General features: G+C 39.1%; 1 protein-coding gene across 1 annotated transcript in view; it reads right to left on the bottom strand.

Moving 5' to 3' along the window:
* VPS13B (vacuolar protein sorting 13 homolog B) overlaps nucleotides 1-25,414 on the bottom strand; it is a 798,623-nt gene that overhangs the window by 152,799 nt on the left and 620,410 nt on the right. The window contains exon 37 of the mRNA XM_060287492.2: nucleotides 11,815-12,017. Within this exon, the coding sequence (XP_060143475.1) occupies nucleotides 11,815-12,017 (203 nt within the window). The remainder of the gene's footprint in view (nucleotides 1-11,814; nucleotides 12,018-25,414) is intronic.

The following is a 25,414-nucleotide window of genomic DNA, read 5'->3' as shown; positions in this document are numbered from 1 at the left end:
CGGGGCACGAACCCATGTCCCCTGCATCGGCAGGCGGACTCTCAACCACCAGCATGTTACTTTTAACGTAACGTGATCATACACCATGATCAAGTGGGGTTTATCCCAGGAATGCAAGGATTCTTCAATATATGGAAATCAATCAATGTAATAAACCACATAAACAAACTGAAGGAGAAAAACCATATGATCATCTCAATAGGTGCAGAAAATGCTTTCGACAAAATTCAACACCCATTTATGATAAAAGTTCTGCAGAAAGCAGGCATAGGGGGAACTTACCTTAACAAAATAAAGGTCATATATGACAAACCCAGAGCCAACATCGTTCTCAATGGTGAAAAACTGAAACCATTTCCACTAAGATCAGAAACAAGACAAGGTTGCCCACTCTCAGCACTATTATTCAACATAGTTTCGGAAGTTTTAACTACAGCAATCAGAGAAGAAAAAGAAATAAAAGGAATCCACATCAGAAAAGAAGAAGCAAAGCTGTCACTGTTTGCAGATGACATGATACGATACATAGAGAATCCTAAAGATGCTACCAGAAAACTACTAGAGCTAATCAATGAATTTGGTAAAGTAGCAGGATACAAAAATTAATGCACAGAAATCTCTTGCATTCCTATACACTAATGATGAAAAGTCTGAAAGAGAAATTAAGGAAACACTCCCATTTACCATTGCAACAAAAAGAATAAAATACCTAGGAATAAACCTACCTAAGGAGACAAAAGACTTGTACACAGAAAACTATAAGACACTGAGGAAAGAAATTAAAGATGATACAAACAGTTGGAGAGATATAATGTGCCTTGAATAGGAAGAATCAACATTGTGAAAATGACTATACTACACAAAGCAACCTACAAATTGAATGCAATCCCTATCAAACTACCAATGGCGAGGCCTGAACCAAGATGGCAGCGTAGAAGGACGTGCTCTCACTCCCTTTTGTGAGAACACCAGAATCACAACTAGGTGCTGCACAATCATCGACAGGAAGATACTAGAACTCAACAAAAAAGATACCCTACATCCAAAGACAAAGGAGAAGCCACACTGAGATGGTAGGAGGGGTGCAATCACAGCAAAATGAAATCCCATAACTGCTGGGTGGGTGACTCACTGGAGTAAAGGTTCTGAGCCCCATGTCAGACTTCCCAACCTGGGGGTCTGGCAACAGGAGAAGGAATTCCTAGAGAATCAGACTTTGAAGGCTAGTGCGATTTCATTGCAGGACTTAGACAAGACTGGGGAAAACAGAGACTCCACTCTTGGGGGGCACACACAAAGTAGTGTGTGCATCAGGACCCAGAGGAAGGAGCAGTGACCACAGAGGAGACTGAACCAGACCTACCTGCTAGTGTTGGAGGGTCTCCTGCAGAGGTGGGGGGTGGCTGTGGCTCACCATGGGGACAAGGACACTGGCAGAAGAAGTTCTGGGAAGTACTCCTTGGCGTGAAGCATCCCAGAGTCTGCCATTAGCCCCACCAAAGAGCCCAGGTAGGCTCCAGTGTTGGGTTGCCTCAGGCCAAACAACCAAAAGGAAGGGAATCCAGCACCACCCATCAGGATTCAAGCAAATTAAAGATTTACTGAGCTCTGCCCACCAGAGCAACAGTCAGCTCTACCTACCACCAATCCCTCCCACCAGGAAACTTGCACAAGCCTCTTAGATAGCCTCATCCACCAGAGGGCAGACAGCAGAAGCAAGAAGAACTACAATCCTGCAGCCTGTGGAACAAAAAACACATTCACAGAAAGGTAGACAAGATGAAAACGCAGAGGGCTATGTACCAGATGAAGGAACAAGATAAAACCCCAGAAAAACAAATAAATTAAGTGGAGATAGGGAAACTTCCAGAAAAAGAATTCAGAATAACGACAGTGAAGATGATCCAGGACCTCGGAAAAGGATGGAGGCAAAGATCGAGAAGATGCAAGAAATGTTTAACAAAGACCTAGAAAAATTAAAGAACAAACAAACAGAGATGAACAATACAGTAACTGAAATGAAAACTACACTAGAAGGAATCAATAGCAGAATAACTGAGGCAGAAGAATGGATAAGTGACCTGGAAGACAGAATGGTGGAATACACTGCTGCGGAACAGAATAAAGAAAAAAGAATGAAAAGAAATGAAGACAGCCTAAGAGACCACTGGGACAACATTAAACGCAACAACATTCGCATGATAGGGGTCACAGAAGAAGAGAGAGAGAAAGGAGCAGAGAAAATTTTGAAGAGATTATAGTCGAAAACTTCCCTAACATGGGAAAGGAAATAGCCACCCAAGTTGAGGAAGCGCAGTGAGTCCCATACAGGATAAACCCAAGGAGAAACACGTCAAGACACATAGTAATCAAATTGGCAAAAATTAAAGAGAAAGAAAATTATTGAAAGCAGCAAGGGAAAAATGACAAATAACATACAAGGGAACTCCCATAAGGTTAACAGCTGATTTCTCAGCAGAAACTCTACAAGACAGAAGGGAGTGGCAAGATACACTTAAAGTGATGAAAGGGAAGAACCTACAACCAAGACTACTTTACCCGGCAAGGATCTCATTCAGATTCGATGGAGAAATCAAAAGCTTTACAGAGAAGCAAAAGCTAAGAGAATTCAGCACCACCAAACCAGCTCTACAACAAATGCTAAAGGAACTTCTTCTCTAAGTGGGAAACACTAGAGAAGAAAAGGACCCACAAAAACAAACCCAAAACAATTAAGGAAATGGTAATAGGAACATACGTATCAATAATTACCTTAAATGTGAATGGATTAAATGCTCCAACCAAAAGACACAGGCTTGCTGAATGGATACGAAAACAAGACCCATACATAGGCTATCTAAAAGAGACCCATTTCAGACCTAGAGACCCATACAGACTGAACGTGAGGGGATGGAAAAAGATATTCCATGCAAATGCAAATCAAAAGAAAAAAGCTGGAAGGCTTCCCTGGTGGTGCAGTGGTTGAGAGTCCGCCTGCCAATGCAGGGGACACGGGTTTGTGCCCCGGTCTGGGAAGATCCCACATGCCGTGGAGTGGCTGGTCCCATGAGCCATGGCCGCTGAGCATGCGCGTCCGGAGCCTGTGCTCGCAACAGGAGAGGCCACAACAGTGTGAGGCCCACATACCGCAAAAAAAAAAAAAAAAAAAAAAAGAAAGCTGGAGTAGCAGCACTCATATCAGATCAAATAGACTTTAAAATAAAAATGTCACAAGAGACAAAGAAGGACACTACATAATGATCAAGCGATCAATCCAAGAAGAAGATATAACGATTATAAGTATATATGCACCCAACATAGGAGCACCTCAATATATAAGGCCACTGCTAACAGCTACAAAAGAGGGAATCGACAGTAATACAATAATAGTGGGGGACTTTAACACCTCACTTACACCAATGAACAGATCATAAAAAATGAAAATAAATAAGAAAACAGAAGCTTTAAATGACACAATAAACCAGATAGATTTAACTGGTATCTATAGGACATTCCATCCAAAAACAGCAGATTACACTTTCTTCTCAAGTGTGCACAGAACATTCTCCAGGATATATCACATCTTGGGTCACAAATCAAGCCTCAGTAAATTTAAGAAAATTGAAATCATATCAAGCAACTTTTCTGACCACAATGCTACGAGACTAGATATGAATTACAGGGAAAATAACTTAAAAAAAAGAAACACATGCAGGCTAAAGAATACATTACTAAATAACCAAGAGATCACTAAAGAAATCAAAGAGGAAATAAAAAAATACCTAGAGACAAATGACAATGAAAACATGATGATCCAAAACCTATGGGTTGCAGCAAAAGAGTTCTAAGAGGGAAGTCTATAGCTATACAAGCCTACCTCAAGAAATAAGAAAAATCTCTAATAAACAATCTAACCTTACACCTAAAGGAACTATAGAAAGAAGAACAAACAAAACCCAAAGTTAGCGAAAAGATTGAAATCATAAAGATCAGAGCAGAAATAAATGAAAAAGAAACAAAGAAAACAATAGCAAAAATGAATAAAAGTAAAAGCTGGTTCTTTGAGGAGATAAAGAAAATTGATAAACCATTAGGCAGACTCATCAAGAAAAAGAGGGAGAGGACTCAAATCAATAAAATTAGAAATGAAAAAGGAGAAGTTACAACAGACACTGCAGAAATACAAAGCATCTGAAGAGACTACTACAAGCAACTCTGTGCCAATAAAATGGACAACCTGGAAGAAATGGACAAATTCTTAGAAAGGTATAACCTTCCAAGACTGAACCAGGAAGAAATAGAAAATATAAACAGACCAATCACAAGTAATGAAATTGAAACTGTGATTAAAAATCATCCAACAAACAAAAGTCCAGGACCAGATGGCTTCACAGGTGGATTCTGTCAAACATTTAGAGAAGAGCTAACACCCATCCTTCTCAAACTCTTGCAAAAACTTGCGGAGGAAGGAACACTCCCAAACTCATTCTATGAGGCCACCATTACTCTGATACCAAAACCAGACAAAGATACTACAAAAAAAGAAAATTACAGGCCAATATCACTGATGAATATAGATGCAAAAATCCTAAACAAAATACTAGCAAAAGGAATTCAACAACATATTAAAAGAATCATACACCATGATCAAGTGGGATTTATCCCAGGGATGCAAGGATTCTTCAATATATGCAAATCAATGAATATGATACACCATATTAACAAATTGATTAACAATGTGACACACCATATTAACAAATTGAAATACCATATGATCATCTCAATAGATGCAGAAAAATCTTTTGAGAAAATTCAACACCAATTTATGATAAAAACTCTCCAGAAAGTGGGCATACAGGGAACCTACCTCAACATAATAAAGGCCATATTTGATAAACCCACAGTAAACATCATTCTCAATGGTGAAAAACTGAAAGCATTTCCTCTAAGATCAGGAACGAGACAAGGATGTCCACTCTCACCACTATTATTCAACATAGTTTTGGAAGTCCTAGCCACAGCAATCAGAGAAAAAAAAGAAATAAAGGGAATACAAATTGGAAAAGAAGTAAAACTGCCACTGTTTGCAGATGACACGATACTATACATAGAGAATCCTAAAGATGCCACCAGAAAACTACTAGAGCTAATTAATGAAACTGGTAAAGTTGCAGGATACAAAATTAATACACAGAAATCTCTTGCATTCCTATACACTAATGATGAAAAATCTGAAAGAGAAATTAAGGAAACACTCCCATTTATCATTGCAAGTAAAAGAATAAAATACCTAGGAATAAACCTACCTAGGGAGACAAAAGACCTGTATGCAGAAGACTATAAGACTCTGATGAAGGAATTAAAGATGATACCAACAGATGTAGAGATATACCATGCTTTTGGATTGAAAGAAGCAATATTGTGAAAATGACTATACTACGCAAAGTAATCTACAGATTCAATTCAATCCCTATCAAATTACCAATGGCATTTTTTACGGAACTAGAACAGAAAATCTTAAAATTTGTATGGTGACATCAAAGACCCCAAATAGCCAAAGCAGTCTTGAGGGAAAAAAATGGAGCTGGAGGAATCAGACTTCCTGACTTCAGACTATACTACAAAGCTACAGTAATCAAGACAATATGATAGTGGCACAAAAACAGAAACACACATCAATGGAACAAATAGAAAGCCCAGAGGTAAACCCACGCACCTATGGTCAACTAATCTATGACAAAGGAGGCAAGGATATACAATGAAGAAAAGACAGTCTCTTCAATAAGTGGTGCTGGGAAAACTGGACCACTACATGTAAAAGAATGAAATTAGAACACTCCCTCACACCATACACAAAAATAAACTCAAAATGTATTAGAGACCTTAATGTTAGATCGGACACTATAAAACTCTTAGAGGAAAACATAGGAAGAACACTCTTTGACATAAATCACAGCAAGATATTTTTTGATCCACCTCCTAGAGTAATGGAATTAAAAACAAAAATAAACAGATGGGACCTAATGAAACTTAAAAGCTTTTGCCCAGCAAAGGAAACCATAAACAAGATGAAAAGACAACCCTCAGAATGGGAGAAAATATTGCAAACGAATCAATGGACAAAGGATTAATCTCCAAAATATATAAACAGCTCATGCAGCTCAATATTAAAAAAAAAACCCAATCCAAAAATGGGCAGAAGATCTAAATAGACATTTCTCCAAAGAAGATATACAGATGGCCAAGAAGCATATGCAAAGCTGCTCAACATCCCTATTAGAGAAATGCAAATCAAAACTACAATGAGGTGTCTCCTCACACCAGTTAGAATGGGCATCATCAGAAAATCTACAAACAACAAATGCTAGAGAGGGTGTGGAGAAAAGTGAACCCTCTTGCACTCTTGGTGGGAATGTAAATTGATACAGCCACTATGGAGAACAGTATGGAGGTTCCTTAAAAAACTAAAAATAGAATTACCATATGGTCCAGCAATCTCACTACTGGGCATATACCCAGAGAAAACCATAATTCAAAAAGACACATGTACTCCAATGTTCATTGCAGCACTATTTACAATAGCCAGGTCATGGAAGCAACCTAAATGTCCATCGACAGACGAATGGATAAAGAAGATGTGTTACATATATACAATGGAATATTACTGAGCTATAAAAAAGAATATAATTGGGTCATTTGTTGAGATGTGGATGGATCTAGAGAGTGTTATAGAGTGAAGTAAATCATAAAGAGAAAAACAAATATCGTATATTAACACATCTATGTGGAACCTAGAAAAATGGTACAGATGAACTGGTTTGCAGGGCAGAAATTGAGACACAGATGTAGAGAACAAAAGTATGGACACCAAGGGGGGAAAGCCGCGGGGTGGTGGTGGTGGTGGTGGTGTGATGAATTGGGCAGTTGGGATTGACATGTATACATTGATGTGTATAAAATTGATGATTAATAAGAACGCGCTGTATAAAAAAATTAAATTAAATTAAATTAAAAAAAAAAAAGAAAAGTGAGGAATTCACCTAGATCTGTTAGGCAAAATGTGTGATAAACCCTTGGTATGACTTTCCTAGCCCTGAGAGATCTTTTAAAAGTTCAGTATGAGACTCCTTATCAAAATTTCACACACACACATAAGAATTCTATATCATCATTTATAGTTATATAAATCATCAGGCCAAGTTTACTGAGACCAGACTTATTTTGCAAACAAACTACTCTTAATTTGGTTACATTTGGTAAAAATGACGGTAATTTTAGAGAGAAAAAGATTGTTTCAGTGAATATTAAATTCTGGTTTTGTTAATGGAGGGTCTGTATTTATTAAGACTTACCTCCTAGGTAGTTCCCTGCTGTCATGCTATATTAATGTAAAGTTTAATTGAAGGACACTCTAAGTTTGTTTCTGAAGTTTATCTTAGTAATCTATCTTTGAATGAAGATCAGATGCCCCAGGACCTGGAACCAGGAGATTGTGCATGCTAAAACAGACATAATTTAAAGACTATCTCCAACCTGGTCGGAAGGACACTTTTCAGGTACTCTTAACTAGCTGATGAACAGTGAAACTGAAGGGAATGACTCCTGGATTAATTACCACTCACAAAGGGCCCCTGCAGTGGACTGGCCTATGGAGAGTGTGGTTGACCTCAAAATCACCTTAAAACAATGCTCAAACAAAAGAGAAACTACCCTCATACTAGGATGAGAAGAAGACGACATCAGAAGTAGACAGCTTGCTCAAGATTCTGGACCTAACTCGTATGATCATTTATAATGTTTTCTTGACTTCTTGGACCCTTGCATATGAATCAAATGTTTTCCTATCATGGGCATGATCCTATGCTAGTTTTTTTTTTTTTTTTTCCTATGCTAGTTTTAAAAATCAATCCAGTTGTTGGGTTTGTGGCCAATTACCTGTGTCTAGTACTTCTGGGTTACCTTGGTGGATTTCTCTACTCCAAGGCTCTAATTGGTTGGCTCTTAGGAAATTTATTCTAGAAGAGAGAAATTATAGTCCTATTTAGGCCACTATTAATATTAGTAGGTGGGATCCCCTCACCTAGCCAATTAATGATCCTACTCTGACTCTGGCCATAAATTTTTCTTTATTACTCAGCCTCAATCATAGCAACAAGCAAAATTTCAGCCAAGGAATAAGACCTCCCACAATTATGGGATGGATTTATGTAGTTAACACCAGGCCATGGTAATTTAAGTTTAAAGGCTCCTCTATGTTGGGAACAATTAAATCATAGTAAGGATAATCAGTCTAGTAACACTAGGAAACTGGGCTGGGTGTCTTATGGACAGTGCCAATATAAAATTTACCTTAAAGATAAGGATTGGTACAGAACAGACTAAGTGAGACAACCTGGGATATACTGGGCCACACTTAATGGAAGCTTGCTTAATTCTTACTTATGACTTCACTACTACTGCTAGCTATGTTATTTGTATTTCACCTGTTTTACAAAATTGTTGTTTCTTACATTACCAAATGTGTGACTAAGCCTGTCATCAAATGATGATATATGGTTCCATGTAAGATCAATGATGGTAATAGTGTAACTCTAGATATGGGAAGAAGTAACAAGAGGGAATATTTTCCTGGACTGTAAGAGACTAGTAAGACAGGTGGTTCAGAGACTTTTTGGCTACTCCTGTGGCCTAGTCCAGTAAGAGCACATTGAGTAGCCTACCAGAAAACTCTTTTCCAGGCCTTGGAATGAGCATTCCTAGCCCCATGGATTGAAATGGTCATGAAATGCCCCCCCAAACCATGGTCAAATTTATGACCATGAAGGGGCCCTGCTGACTGGAAAGCAGCACTTGCCATTGGCACTTGCTGTCTGTCTCTACAAAGATTAAAACATGAGCCACTGCAGCTGCTGACCTTCAATACCCCCTGAAAGGAGTTCACAGTTGACATCAGGAATGAGGCAGTCTGTACCCTGGGAAAAACTGGCAGAACAGGCCTTCAGACAGTTAGATATTTTCAGGAGAAGATTTTTTGAGCCGAAATTCTTGCATCTTCTCATACCTAGAGAAACACTAACATCATTAACGGTGACATCTGCTTTGGCTATAAAGGAGAATATTACAATTAAAAGTCAAAATGGAAAAAAAAAACCCAACAAAAAACAAACTACCAATGGCATTTTTCACAGAACTAGAACAAAAACTTTCACAATTTGTATGGAAACACAAAAGACCCCAAATAGCCAAAGCAGTCTTGAGAAAGAAAAACAGAGCTGGAGGAATCAGGCTCTTGGATTTCAGACTATACTACAAAGCTACAGTAATCAAGACAGTATGGTACTGGCACAAAAACAGAAATATAGATCAACGGAACAGGATAGAAAGCCCAGAGATAAACCCATACAATATGGTCATCTTATTTTTGATAAAGGAGGCAAGAATATACAATGGATAAAAGACAGTCTCTTCAATAAGTGGTGCCAGGAAAACTGGGCAGCTACACGTAAAAGAATGAAATTAGAACACTCCCTAACGCCATACACAAAAATAAACTCAAAATGGATTAAAGACCTAAATGTAAGGCCAGAAACTATAAAACTCTTAGAGGAAAACATAGGCAGAACACTCTGACATAAATCACAGCAAGATCCTTTTTGAACCACCTCCTAGAGAAATCGCAATAAAAACAAAAGTAAACAAATGGGATCTAATGAAACTTAAAGCTTTTGCACAGCAATGAAAACCATAAACAAGATGAAATGACAACCCTCAGAATGCGAGTAAATATCTGCAAATGAAGTAACTGACAAAGGATTAACCTCCAAAATATACAAGCAGCTCATGCAGCTCAATATCAAAAAAACAAACAACCCAGTCCAAAAATGGGCAGAAGACCTAAATAGACATTTCTCCAAAGAAGATATACAGATTGCCAACAAACACATGAAAAGATGCTCAACATCACTAATCATTAGAGAAATGCAAATCAAAACTACAATGAGGTATCACCTCACATGGGTCAGAATGGCCATCATCAGAAAATCTACAAATAAAAAAAAAAAAAAAAAAAAGAAAATCTACAAATAATAAATGCTGGAGAGCGTGTGGAGAAAAGGGAACCCTCTTGTACTGTTGGTGGGAATGTAAATTGATACAGCCACTATGGAGAACAGTACGGAGGTTCCTTAAAAGACTAAAAATGGACCTACCACATGACCCAGCAATCCCACTACTGGGCATATATACCCTGAGAAAACCATAATTCAAAAAGAGTCATGTACCAGAATGTTCATTGCAGCTCTATTTACAATAGCCAGGACTTGGAAGCAACCTAAGTGTCCATCAACAGATGAATGGATAAAGAAGATGTGGCACATATATACAATGGAATATTACTCAGCCATAAAAAGAAACGGAAGTGAGTTATTTGTAGTGAGGTGGATGGACCTAGAGTCTGTCATACAAAGTGAAGTAAGTCAGAAAGAGAAACACAAATACCGTACGCTAACACATATATATGGAATCTAAAAAAAAAATGGTTTTGACAAACCTAGGGGCAGGACAGGAATAAAGACGCAGATGTAGAGAATGGACTTGAGGACATGGGGAGGGGGAAGGGTAAGGTGCAACGAAGTGAGAGAGTGGCATTGACAATATATATACTACCAAATGTAAAATAGATACGTAGTGGGAAGCAGCTGCATAGCACAGGGAGATCAGCTCAGTGCTTTGTGCCCACCTAGAGGGGTGGGATAGGGAGGGTGGGAGGGAGGCGCAAGAGGGAGGGGACATGGGGATATACGTATGCATTTAGCTGATTCACTTTTTATACAGCAGAAACTAACACAACATTGTAAAGCAATTATACTCCAATAAAGATGTTAAAAAAAAAAAAGAACACATTCACATTCTATCCAAATAGAAAATTATCAAGAAATAAGTTGGATACCCTCACAAATTCAATACTTGGCTGCAAATCAAATGCATAAAAGGTTGCAATGTAAGGTTATATATTATGTTAGCCATCAGACATCATAATAGCTAACGACCTGTCATTAGGAAATGGTTCTTAAATTATTGCTGATGACACTGCTTGAGACAGGCTGACTACTTTGTAATTTGAAAAGTCTACACATAGAAAAAAGTTTATTGACTCAGAAATTCCAAACATGTCCACACAAAACTTGTACACAAATGTTCATAGCAGCATTGCTCATAATAGCTAAAAGTGGAAAGAATCTAAACAACCATTAATTGCTGAACGGATAAATAAAATGAGGTATATCCATACAATGGAGTATTACTTGGTCATAAAAAGGAATAAAGCAGTGGCACCTGCAAAAACATGAATGAACCTTGAAAACATTATGCTAAGTGAAAGAAGCCATTCACAAAAGACCACATTTCATATGATTCCATTTACATGAAATGTCCAGAAAAGTCAAATATATAGAGACAGGAAATAGTTAGTGGTTGCCTAGTTCTGGAGAGGGAACTGGAGGATAATGGGGAGTGAATGCTAATGGATAAAGGGTTTTGGAGGTGGGTGTGTGAAAATGTTTTAAAATGGATTGTTGTGATGACCACACGACTGTGAATATAGTAAAAAACCACTGAATCGTATTCTTTAATTAGGTGAACTGTATGGTTTGTGAATTATATCTCAATAAAGCTGTTAAAAAAGTTTAGTAAAACAGCAATCTGACAATACCCTTTTCTCACCACACCAAGATTTAAAATTTAATGAAACAGTTCAAACAATGAACAAAGACTAGTTTAAAACTTATGGGAAAAATGGGGCCAATCCCAACAGACCTGCAGCAGACCTCCTCTTAAATCAACGGATATTTTTGGTATGGACTGTTCTGGGCCTGGATTGCCACTGTGTTTACACCATTTAGCTTCCAGATTGGAAGTAGCACAACATGGTCCTATCAGAATCCGACTTCTTTCTTTGAGACTTGTTTTAAGGAGAAAATCATTTACACTGAGTAGAAATGACGATCCAAGAATTACACCTGGAAAAAAAAAAAAGAAGGGATGAAGAGGGGTATATGTTATAATTCTTGCTTGTCAAAGAAAAAGTATGTTTGGGTAAGAACTATCTGCATTTTTTAAGAGTATTAACTCATCCTTTGTCAGAGTTTTCTTTTCAGTTGGCTTTTCCCCACAGTTTCATGTCATTTATATAGAATTCTAGTTATGAAGCAGGTATACCTCACTCACATTCCTAACAAAGCAATATTTGCCAAAACGTTATGACTTTTTCCATGTGTGAGCACTTTAAGTTTTATGAGTAGAGACATTTTCATTAAATTGTGCAAGTTTTTCAAACACTACATTTAAGAATGAGAACAACTGCTTCATTTGTCTATTGTTAACATGATGGGAGAGGGCAATTTTCTGTGATTTCTTGTAGTAACAGAATACAGTATATTACTTTGAGAGACACTCAAGTTTTTGACTGGCCCATGTTAAAATTCAAAACAATCAAAATATATAACATGTGTTTTCTAAAAATTTTAGTTTAATCCAAACTTCACACATCATAACCACTTGAAGTTTACAAAGTCTTAAAAACAGATAGTGGCAGGTTAGATTTATGAGAAAAACTATATGCTATAGTTCAAAGTAAATATACCCAGAAAAGGAATACACTTTAAAATGTAGCTTTTCTTTTGAACTTAAACTTGAAGTGTAGATCAAAACCTTTTCATAAAACCAATGGCACACTTTAAGATATTTCGATGCAAAGTTAGAGTGGTGGGGTTAACTTTCCCCTAAGGAGCTCATATTCTGAATTGTCATTGTGAATATTGAATTTCACCAGACCACGTATGTAATGCCCATGGCTTATTTTTCTAATGATATTTGATCCTTAAAAGAGATGAAAGAGGGAGTCAAGATGGCATACTAGGAGGACGCGGAATTCCTGTCTCCTCACAACTAGGGCACCTACCAGGTACTGGTGGGGGATCACAGACACTTAAGGGGATGGGAGAAACCCCCAGTGACGGGGTAGGACATGGGTGCGGGGGGAGTGAAGGGGGAGGAGAAGTGGAGGTGGGGTGGGACCAGCGCCCCTGAGGGGCTGCTGGGGGAGGGGAAGGGATCCCAAGACGGAAGCGGGAAATTGGGGAACCATTGGGAGGGCAAAGGATCAAAAGGGAGCGTGGCTAGATTTCCCCTGCCTACTTGGCCCCCTAGGAACCTGCTGAGATCCCGGGCCTGATCCTTTGCTGACAGAGGCCCCTCCAGCCACGAGGGTCCTGAAGGAGTGGGAGCGAGGGAAGGGGGAGCAAAAGTAAAGTCCAGACCTCTGGGACCAGCACCCCTGAGGGGTAGCAGGGGGAGGGGAGGAGTTCCTACATCCAGAGGGACGCACCCACAGTTAGGGGTCCAGTGGCCACGGGGGAGACCCTGGGGAAGACGGTGGGGGGGGCATGAAGGAACAGAAGGGAACAGGGCCTGCTTTCCCTGTCCACTTAGGCACTGGGAAGCCTGTTGGGCTCCTGGGCCTAACCCTCTGCCTTTGGAGCCTTCCTCTTGCCGTGCAGAGCCCGAGCCCTGCCCCTACACCCCACCCAGGGCCCTACCTCTACATTTGGAGACCCCCTCCAATGAGCTGAGCCTAAACCGAACACAAACACCCTCACTCAGGGCCCTACCTCCAAACTCAGGAACCCCACACTACAGAGGCCCTCCTTTCCACATCCTGCCTCCCCACCTTCCACAGGTCCTAAGCAGAGGCCCCGCCCCACGCTTGAACGTCGCCCCCCCCCACCCACCTAGGTCCCGCCCCACCCAAAGCCCCATCCCTGCCTAAGTTCCACCCCCCACCTAAACTCTGCCCCCATAGGTAAGGCTTTTTTTTTTTTTTTTTTTTGCGGTATGGGTGCCTCTCACTGTTGTGGCCTCTCCCGTTGTGGAGCACAGGCTCCAGACGCGCAGGCTCAGCAGCCATGCCTCACAGGCCTAGCCGTTCTGCAGCATGTGGGATCTTCCCGGACTGGGGCATGAACCGGTGTCCCCTGCATCGGCAGGCGGACTCTCAACCACTGCGCCACCAGGGAAGTCCGGCTGTTTTTTTTTTTTAACGTCTTTACTGGAGTACAATTGCTTTACAGTGGTGTGTTAGTTTCTGCTTTATAATAAAGTGAATCAGCTATACATATACATATATCCCCATATCTCCTCCCTCCTGCATCAAAAAATTTCACAATTTGGGGCTTCCCTGGTGGCGCAGTGGTTGAGTCCGCCTGCCGATGCAGGGGACACGGGTTCGTGCCCCAGTCCGGGAAGATCCCACATGCCGCAGAGTGGCTGGGCCCGTGAACCATGGCCGCTGAGCCTGCGTGTCCGGAGCCTGTGCTCCACAACAGGAGAGGCCACAACAGTGAGAGGCCTGCGTACCGCAGAAAGAAAACAAAAACAGAAACAAAGATAAAGCGACCATATGTGCGTGGGTTTATCTCTGGGCTTCTATCCTGTTCCATGGATCTGTATTTCTGTTTTTGTGCCAGTACCATACTGTCTTGATTACTGTAGCTTTATAGTATAGTCTGAAGTCAGGGAGCCTGATTCCTCCAGCTCCATTTTTCTTTTTCAAGATTGCTTTGGCTATTTGGGGTCTTTTGTGTTTCCATACAAATTGTGATATTTAATTTTTTTTTTTTTTTTTTGCAGTACACGGGCCTCTCACTGTTGTGGCCTCTCGCGCTGCGGAGCACAGTCTCTGGACGCGCAGGCTCAGCGGCCATGGCTCACGGGCCCAGCCGCTCAGCGGCATGTGGGATCCTCCCAGACCAGGGCACGAACCTGTGTCCCCTGATCGGCAGGCGGACTCTCAACCACTGCGCCACCAGGGAAGCCCTTCGCTTTATCTTTGATAAAGGAGGCAAGAGTATACAATGGAGGAAAGACAGCCTCTTCAATAAGTGGTGCTGGGAAAACTGGACAGCTACATGTAAAAGAATGAAATTAGAACACTTCCTAACACCATATACCAAAATAAACTCAAAATGGATTAAAGACCTAAATGTAAGACCAGATACTATAAAACTCTTAGAGGAAAACTTAGGCAGAACACTCTATGACATAAATCATGGCAAGATCCTTTTTGACCTATCCCCTAGAGAAATGGAAATAACAAAAATAAACAAATGGGATCTAATGAAACTTAAAAGCTTTTGCACAGCAAAGGAAACCATAAACAAGACGAAAAGAAAACCTTCAAAATAGAAGAAAATATTTGCAAACGAAACAACTGACAAAGGATTAATCTCCAAAATATACAAGCAGCTCATGCAGCTCAATATCAGAAAAACAACCCAGTCCAAAAATGGGCAGAAGACCTAAACAGACATTTCTCCAAAGAAGATATACAGATTGCCAACAAACACATGAAAAGATGCTCAACATCACTAATCATTAGAGAAATGCAAATCAAAACTACAATGAGGTATTACCTCACACCGGTCAGAATAGCCATCATCAAAAAATCTACAAACAATAAATGCTGGAGAGGGTGTGGAGAAAAGGGAGCCCTCTTGCACTGTTGGTGGGAATGTAAACTGATACAGCCACTATGGAGAACAGTATGGAGGTTCCTTAAAAAACTGAGAACAGAACTACCATACGCCCCAGCAATCCCAGTACTGGGCATATATCCTGAGAAAACCGTAATTCAAAAAGAGATATGTACCACAATGTTCACTGTAGCACTATTTACAATAGCCAGGACATGGAAGCAACCTAAGTGCCCATCGACAGATGAATGGATAAAGAAGATGTGGCACATATATACAATGGAATATTACTCAGCCATAAAAAGAAATGAAATTGAGTTATTTGTAGTGAGGTGGATGGACCTAGAGTCTGTCATACAGAGTGAAGTAAGTCAGAAAGAGAAAAACAAATACCGTACGTTAACCCATATATATATGGAAGCTAAAAAAAAAAAAAAAAAAAAGGTTCTGATGAACCTAGGGGCAGGACAGGAATAAAGACAAAGATGCAGAGAATGAAATCGAGCACACGGGGAGGGGGAAGGGTAAGCTGGGACGAAGTGAGAGAGTGGCATGGACATATATATATACTACCAAATGTAAAATGGATAGCTAGTGGGAAGCAGCTGCATAGCACAGGGAGATCAGATCGGTACTTTGAGACCACCTAGAGGGGTGGGATAAGGAGGGTGGGAGGGAGATGCAAGAGGGAGGGGATATGGGGATATACGTATAGCATATAGCTGATTTACTTCGTTATACAGCAGAAACTAACACAACATTGTAAAGCAATTATACTCCAATAAAGATGTTAAAGAAAAAAAAAAAGAGAGAGATGAAAGATTAAAAAACACCTTAGGCCCACACCATACACGTTTCAAAGTAGAGTACCCACGTTGGCTTTTCAACTCTACGGAGACTTGAAAACTGCATATATGTTGTATGTTCCTACTGTAGAAATAAGATACACAACTTCTAATCTTCCATAGAGGACAATCACACTCACAAAAGCATTAGGGTTAAGACTTTTGTTAAAAATTATGATGGTAGGGGCTTCCCTGGTGGCGCAGTGGTTGAGAGTCTGCCTGCCGACGCAGAGGACACGGGTTCGTGCCCCCGTCTGGGAAGATCCCACATGCCGCGGAGCGGCTAGGCCCGTGAGCCATGGCCGCTGAGCCTGCGCGTCCAGAGCCTGTGCTCTGCAACGGGAGAGGCCACAACAGTGAGAAGCCCGCGTACCGCAAAAAAAAAAAAAGAAAAAATAGAACAGTAAATAAAAAAATTGAAACAGGCCCTCAAATACCCAAAAATCAAAAATTATCTTTATTAATGGAGCTTAGAACTTAAGTCACAATTTCTGAGTTAACTGCATTACATTTCCTAAAATATTTACTTCTCAACAGTAAGTACTTGCTAAATGAAACACACCAATTCATTATTCAAAAATTTGTCATAATGGGAGTATACAAGTATAGGCTTAATTCAGTACAGTCATCTAGCAAATGAGCATTAAGGGAATGTCAGAATTACGATACCCTTTGCTCTCAAATACATGCATCTTCGTATTACCCTGCAATAAAATACCCAATTATCTGGGGTAATGTTAATGTGAATGCTCTATTGGTCCCTCACACGAGAAGTGTTTAATATCAAAGCTCTCCTAGGGTTTTTTAAAAATCTTATTTAATGTTCATCATTCTCATCAGGCACCCATATTGGATAATTGAACTTTGACGGTTCACTCTTAGATAGGTTTCCAAGACTTACCAATTTCTGTATCATTTTACCCAACTCTATTATTTTAAAACATGAAGGAAGAGAGACCTTAGTAATCTAAGTGACTGAAAGGGAAGATCACACCACCTTCACCAGTAGAGTGTGACCATCCTGGAGGCAAGGACCATCTTATGCAGTATAGGACTAGTCAAGACAATAGTTATTCAGGACATATCCTACTGTACTAAATGACAATTTAAAATCTGATCCTATTTTCAGCTGTCACAATATATTTCTTAATTGACAGGCAGGAAAGAAAAGTGCTTAAATCTTTGCCATTCTTCATTTTGCATCATTGTATCACAGAATAGTAATGCTGGATGGAAGAGATCTTAGAAGCCATCTTTCCAAGTCCCTTCCTCTAAAAAAAAAAAAAGAAAAAAAAAACGAAACCCTTTTTATTTTGAAATAATGTTAGATCTACCTAGAAGTTGCAAAAATATACAGAGTTCTCACGTATCTTTCACCCAGCTATGGAACTATAGTACAAACACTGAAATCAGGAAATTCACTTTGGCATAACACTATTAAGTAATCTACAGATTTTATTTAAATTTAGCCATTTTCTTCACTAATCTCCTTCTTCTGGTCCAGGATGCAATCTAGGATCCTTAGTCTCCTTTAATCAGTGACAGACCCTCTAGCTTTTTCTTTGTCTTTCATGACCTTGAGTCTCTTCAATAGTCCAGGCCAATTATTTTGCAGAATATCTTTCAATTTGGGTTTATCTGATGTTCTCCCTTTAGAAGAAGGTTATATGCATTTTTGGCCAGAATACCAGAGAAGTGATACCCTTCTCAGTGCATGGGGAAAGTGATATTGATGTTTTACTACTTGCTGGTAATACTAATGTTCATCACATGGCTAAAGTGGTGTCTGCCAGATTTCGCCACTGTGAAGTGGTTATTTTTCCATTTGTAGACAATAAGTATCCTGTGGAGAGATATCTGAAGATTATGCAAATATCCTCTATTACATCAAACTTTTACCCATTAATGTTAGCATCCATTAATGCTTCTTGCCTGCAACAATTATTACTGTGGTGTGTGGTAATGTTGATTTCCTATTTCTCTTACTCTTCTACAATTATTAACTAGTATTCTATAGTAAAAAGAGCTGTCCCTTCTACTCTATTTATTAGTTCAATTATTTATCTATACCAGTATGGACTCATAGATATTTATTTTATGGGTACTAATCTAATACTATCTTTATTTTACTTTGTTGCTTAAATTGAACCAGCTTTGGCCATTGGGAACCCCTCCAAGCTGGTTCCTGTGTCACTGTGATATACCCCTATTATTTTTTGAGAGCTTCTTTACTTTCTGGCCACAAGATGTTTCAGGCTCAGTTGTATTTTTCCCATCCCATCTCTGGCATCAGTCATTTCTCCAGAGCTTTGGTTTCTTTTGCTGAAGAATGGCATCTCGAAACCAAAATCTGGGTGGTAGGTATGCTCATTGCTACTAGGGTATCACTGTTTCTAGGGCCTCTCAGCAGAGAGGGCTAAGAAGTATATGTGCGTCTACTGCCCATGTATACACACACATCTGTATTACTGTATCTATCAGTAAATATATTAAAAATCATGAATTCATACTGATACCTCTGGTTCTAATCCAAAACCACAGGATTTGGTTTCTAGCCTATTCCCTTTTCTTATTTGTAATCTCTTCCTACAACAGTGAGAAACCTGCAGAGTACTGCTTCTGATGTGTTGATGTCTGATCATCCCTAAAACATCACTTTGGAGAGAGTGGTCAAAATTAAAGCAAAAGAACTAAGACAGAAACAAAGGACAACTTTATTAAAGCAAAGGTAATTATCTATCAAAGAAAAGACTATCAAAAGCAAGGGCTGATATTTATCCCTAGAAGTCTCATTAAGAATGGGCTTGACAGCATTTTTTCTGGAGCATACAGAAGAACGAGATTACCTTTCTCCTCTATAGCACTTTTCATTTATACGAAGATATTTGTAAGCATATGATAAAATCTACTTTGTAGAAGTAACTTAATACATACAGAATCTGAACCTTACTGGATATTTCTACTGTGCAGCAATGGCCTCAAAATACTGATATTGTACTAAGTTTCTGAGGTCTTGCCTTAAAACTAGAACTGGAATGACAAAATTTGCATCATGATTCCTTACCGTATATTCCTCAGAAAGTGCCTATCCCTTCTCAAAGAAGAACGTGAGTAGGGTTGGTGGAAGGTCCTTCTTAACTCCCGAAAGTTACACAACTAGAAGTATTGATATTTATTAGCTAGGGTGAGGAGGGATATAAGAAAAAAATTCTAGACTTGCATTTTTACTAAAAACAATCAAAATGTTGACAGTTTTTGTGTAACTGTGTACACTGTTAAACACATGAACATTTTCCTACTGTCATACAAATTCTATTCTTTCTTGCTCGGGTAGAGAGAATGAGATACCTAGAATTCTCAGGAGAGTAAAGGTAAAGGTAGGGACTGAGACCTTGGGAAAATGGCCTAGAAACAGGAAGCCAATGGTCGGGCAAACATTTGGGAGCCTGAAACAAGAAGAAAGAAGGTGGGTCAGACCCAGGTGAGCACTGAGGAGGGCAGGAGACACAATGTGCCTGAAATACAAGAGACTTTACAGTTGAGGCAGGCACTGACCCAGCTACAGCTATATTCCAGCAATAGCAGAATTTAACAACTGGTTTTCTAGAAAGTAGACTAGTAGGCCTAGGAACCTGCCGAAATTTCTAGATTTTCAGGTTTGATACTCTCTGGAGTTTGATCTGGTTCAAGGATGAACATGAGGCTTAATGAAAACCAATGAGGTACAATAATACTTTGGGGAGAGTAACCTTTCCTCTTGGTTTCCGGTTTTGAAGGCAAGAAAATGAAGGTGTTAGAGCTGCTGGCTGTCACCATGTGTCAGCTATTTCAGTGAACTTCTTTACTATAATGGCTTTAAGGATAATTTCTTATGATGGTATCCATAACCATGCCTAATTTCTTAAATAAGTGCTACTCCCATGCTTCTGTCTATAAGGAATTTGGATATACTGGATCACCTCCAACTTGATATTTATGCATGCATGCATTACTCATTCAACCAACGTTTACTGGTTATCTACCATATATTGGGTATATACAAAGATAAAGTGAACAATTTGCAATTCTCTTTCACATTACAAGATTTTCCCTTTTTTAGCCTCAAGTTCTGAAATCTCAGTAAGCATTAGAGGGAAAAAAAGACAACCAACAACATTTATAATTTTGACTCTGTTCAGCAAGTGAACTGTTGAAAAACACAAATACTTCCCTAATCATACAAACACTTTTGTTTTTTGCTTTTTATTCACTTTATGTGCTGTCAATTCTTTCACTCTAATCAAATACTTAATTGAATACCTATGTGTTGAGTCGCTGTTCTTTTCTTTACCCCTTCATTTCTCCAATAGCCTATCCCTCACTCTATTCTTACTTTTTTCTAATCCTTTATAGTTTGTACTTGCCTATTTCTCAGGTCTACCAGCATTGATCATGGGCTCGTATGAACACAAAGGGGGTATTGAGAATTTAAGATGCTAATGTTGGCAGTGAGGATACAGGAACAGGCACTGCCTAAAGGCGTTACGGAAACACATGACCTATAGATATAAACGTGCCCTGCCTGGTCCCTTCTGTCTCCTTTCTTTTCTTTCATGTCATACACCTACATGGAAATTAGGGAATTAGGCATGGTTTGCTTTTGAGACACATAAGTAGTTTAACTCATCCCCATGTGCCTACCTGCCCACTACACTTGCTACACACACCAGCCTGCTGTGGCTTTGCTCCTCAACGAGGGGATCCAGTTACTTGCGGCACCACAGAAAGGTTCACCCACAAGTACCAGTTTTTAAGTTTAACAGAGTCTCCGTTTCCTTTTGAACATTTCCTGCTACATTTTTAAAAGGCTACAACAAAATAATAGAGAAGCATGTTAGTTCAAGTGGTTTTAATCTTGGTGTAAATGACCAGTAATAAGAGATTATGGTGATCACTTAATAATAAAGAGTGGTGATAAATTTCACAAAGGGTCATTTGTGAATGGTAAAGCAAAGTTCACACTTTTACCACAATCTATGAAAATAATCCCTGGGACTCGTGACAGAGTTATTAATTCTCCTTTCCCCATTCTTTTACTCTGTGAGAAGCTGGCCTATGGGACATCATCCCTTCCTTTTTGTTTTTTTCAATTAGGAAACATACTAAGTATCTTCCTTGGGATAAAATGAATCTTATTTTATATATCACCACACATATAAACCCAGGGCCACAGAGAATACTCAGAGTTCATGTAAGATGGATACTTATACATTCAAAATCCGGAATAAATGGCAACAGAAAGGGAGTAAAGGCCTGTGTTATTTTTCTTCCTAATGGACTAATAATGCAAGGTGGGACAAACGACTATAAGTAAAAATTATAAAAAACTAACTTCTTAGCATTGGAACATTGGAAAACGCTGAATAATTTTGTGAAGTTTTACCACTCCTCTACCCCTGTGTGTGTGTGTATGTGTGTGTGTGTTTACATATAAGCAAATATGACAAGATGTTTATATTTTTCTAGCTCATGAGTATATAAGCATTTGATGTATTATCCTTTATACTTTCTGTACTTTTAATTTTTCCCTTAAATTTCCAAAAATGACGAGAGAAGAAAAGAAAGAAAAAAATTAAAGAAATATGTTACAAAAGTGTAAGATTTAGAATGTCACAAACTTTAAAAGCATGAATATTATTAAAGCTATTTATGCAATCACTGATCAGGTCATTTTTTAAAATTTAATTTTGAAATAATTTCAGGCTTTCAGCAAAGTTAATATCTTTCATGCAGCTTCCCTTAATGTTAACAACTTACATCAACTATAGAATGAGTCTCAAAAGCCAGAAAATTAACATCGATACAACGCTACTAACTAAACCATAGACCTTGTTTGAATTTCACTAGTTTCTCCCTTCATGTCCTTTTCTTGTTCCAGGATCCAATCCAGGATCCTACCTTGCTTTTCGTGACTGTGGGATAAGGTCATTTTTGACTGAGTATATTACGTCTTCTCTCTACCTCCTTCCATTCAATAGAATGCTTTTCTGCCTGATTCTTCCATTGGCTTCTTTCAAAAATCTGTGTTTATATATTTAATTTCAGCTCTAGCAAACTAATGGCAGGTACTTAATTAAACTAAATGAGGTGTATCAACATTGAGAAGTAATTTCAGAAACAACTTGTGTGATAAATAGAAATAATCTTGGTTTGTTTGCATACTGACATACTTTTCATTGAGTGTAAAAATTTAGTTCAAGGAACAAACAGTTTCCTGGACTTTAAAATACTCCTTCAGAAGACTAATAAATGGAAACCACTTGCTTTGGAGAATGTTTACAAAATGCTGCCAGCTCTACATTGTCGGTCTCTACTAGACCTTTACTAGGGCTCCTACTCTCTACATGCTGACTGTGCAAAGTGTAATCTACAGCAAGCTTCTGTATGTCTTTAGAAGGGTACTCAATGATGACATGTGCTAGCAAAGCATATCCAGGTATTTTTATCCAGCTGGAAATAATCTAAGGCTACTAGGAAATCAGCAAGCATGTGTTAGATACATCCAGAAGTCGATTTGCATAACTGTGAAGCATGAGGAGACTCAAAAAGTGAGGAAGAAAAATTTTTGTAAGCATGATCCATAAAAAGATGACCATAAATGACTAGATGACTAGAAAAAAAATTCTGTGAGTCTGGTCCACTAAAGAGATGATTAAGAATCTTTTCATTTCTAGTTTCTTCAACTAAGTATGTTGAAGCACATAAAAATGGCACTTGGGTATTTTTATTTTATTTTATTTTTTTGGCTGCACCATGTGGCATGCAGGATCTTAGTTCCCCGACCAGGGATCGACCCCACGTGCCCTGCAGTGGAAGCATGGAGTCTTAACCACTGGACGGCCAGGGAAGTCCCTGCACTTGGGTAGTTTAACCATGAAAATAGCTTGCTTTCCCCCTCTTGATCAGAATATGTAAGTGTTTCAGATCCTACTTAATTACATTCTATTTTGTAATAAGTCTATATCTGCATCTGTTATTATAGTAAGTTGTAACATAGGATAAGATTAATAAATGAAACAAAATACAACAAAACTGTCAGAGAACTACATGGACACAGATGTTTAAGCTGAAAGGGATGCTGGTGCTCCCCAACAAAGTTACTAAAAAGTCTAGTCCTCAAAATGAGAGTCCAAGTGGGTGGTCGACCTGCTAACATGTATCCCCCCTTCTCTAAGGCACTTGAGATTTCTCATGGGTGGGATTTCCAGTCCTCAGGGACTCTCATCTAGTCCTTATCAGTGAGTAAAAGCTGGGACTTCTAGTCTAATCCAAACCTCTTCTTTTGGACATAAGAAAATGACAAGTAGCAGGAACAGGATTTTATTTTTCTTTCATATGAAGAAAGGGAGAATTACTCATGGAAGACAAAAATGTCTATTGAGTTGGCTATTTATACTTGGCCCTTGTCTGGGAAAGGTATTTTTTTGAGAAATGTTTTAAAACTCTCAGATCCTAGAAAAACTGAACTGAAAATACCAAAGGGTGACAGTGGATACGCTTTGCCTCTTTCTTCCCCTCCCTCCAATGCTTACCGCCACCATGCTTACTGTTTTCACAGTTGTGTCAGTTTATTAGGAAAATAAAACTTGATTGGATCATGTGGTTATGTTAAAAAAAAAAAAAGCCTACTAACAAATCTGACCGTGCATATTGGAAAGTGTACAGCAACCTTCTCATAGAGGAAATAATATAGTGTAGCTGGTTAATTTAATGAGGAAACTGCTGGTGACTCAATTTTTTTTTTTAAAGTAAGTCACATGAATGGAAGAACTGGTATCAACTCAAACAATGTTGAAAGCAAAATGACTTCCTAAGTGATTTACTGCAATGGCTTAGAAACTGGTATTAATCTACATGATCCAGGTTTTTAAAGACTGGTTTAATAGAAAGTCCAGAAGCCAGGAGACGTGTGTTATAGTCCCCACTGCACCCCAGAGTATCCCTGGACAAATCGTTTAATCTCGGCACCCCTAAGTGAGGGAGTTAGTCCTAGCTCAGTAGGCCTCAACCTAGGGTTCTCTGACACTTAGGGAGTCCCACATAGTAATGGTGGTCCATGAGGTATTTTAAGTATTTCAAAGATCCTGAAAGAAATCATGAATTTGCTGGAGACAGGGCCAAAGTGTACTAAGTTTTTTGGTTACAGTAGTATCTGGTTGGTATAGTCATGCTAGCTATCTTATCCTAAATACAGCGTGTTTGGATGATGGAGAGAAAAGGACAAAAAGTGTTCTTGATAAAGAGGATGATCTCCGAGATAATTTTCAGCTCTAAAATTTAATGCTCTATGATCTCAGCATTCATGTGGTATGACTGAGTTGGGAGAGGGAGGGAGGGAGAGGAGGATACAAAAACACTAATATTTATTGAGGAATTAAATAATTGTGTGCTAAGGAATGTGTAGGGTACTCTGTGTACGTTATTTCACTTAATCCACTCAACAGCCCCATGAATTAAGTATTTTTGCCTTTATTTTGGAAATGAGCTGTGTTGTAACTTTTACCACAATCAACTACCAGCAAGTAGCAGGGCTGGGATTGTCTGCCTCCTTCCAGCACCATGTTGCTTTATAAAAGCTACTGCTATTAGTTAGCTCTTAGTAATTTCATTTTTCCAATTGGTAACAGGGTTGTGAATAAGTGCTTTTTCCTGTCCCCGGCTGTCTTGCTTGGCCTCAGTATATTATGCCAACATAGCCTACAGGGCCAGAGCCCCAGCCAGAGAGCAAAAGAACATCGAAGATGTGTCTTCAGTCACTTATCACTGACAGGGCTGCTTTGCCAGAAACTTTCCTAGCAAATAGCCTTCTGGCTTATGTGGATGAGAGGGCAATTTGCTGTGACTGCAGCAAAACTAAACACTGTCACAAATTCAGTGGAGTGGGGGATATTTACTTCTAACCATCTCTTCTTCCACAGTCCCAGTTCTAGGAGCTACAGTAATTCTTATCCATTTCACCCAATACTAACTTACAAAGTGCCATCATGAGGATGCAAAGGAGAC

Source organism: Globicephala melas, chromosome 17 (genome assembly GCF_963455315.2).
Source record: "Globicephala melas chromosome 17, mGloMel1.2, whole genome shotgun sequence".
Lineage (NCBI taxonomy): Eukaryota > Metazoa > Chordata > Mammalia > Artiodactyla > Delphinidae > Globicephala > Globicephala melas.
Note: the sequence above shows the minus strand (reverse complement) of the source record. Positions and strands in the feature narration are given on the sequence as shown.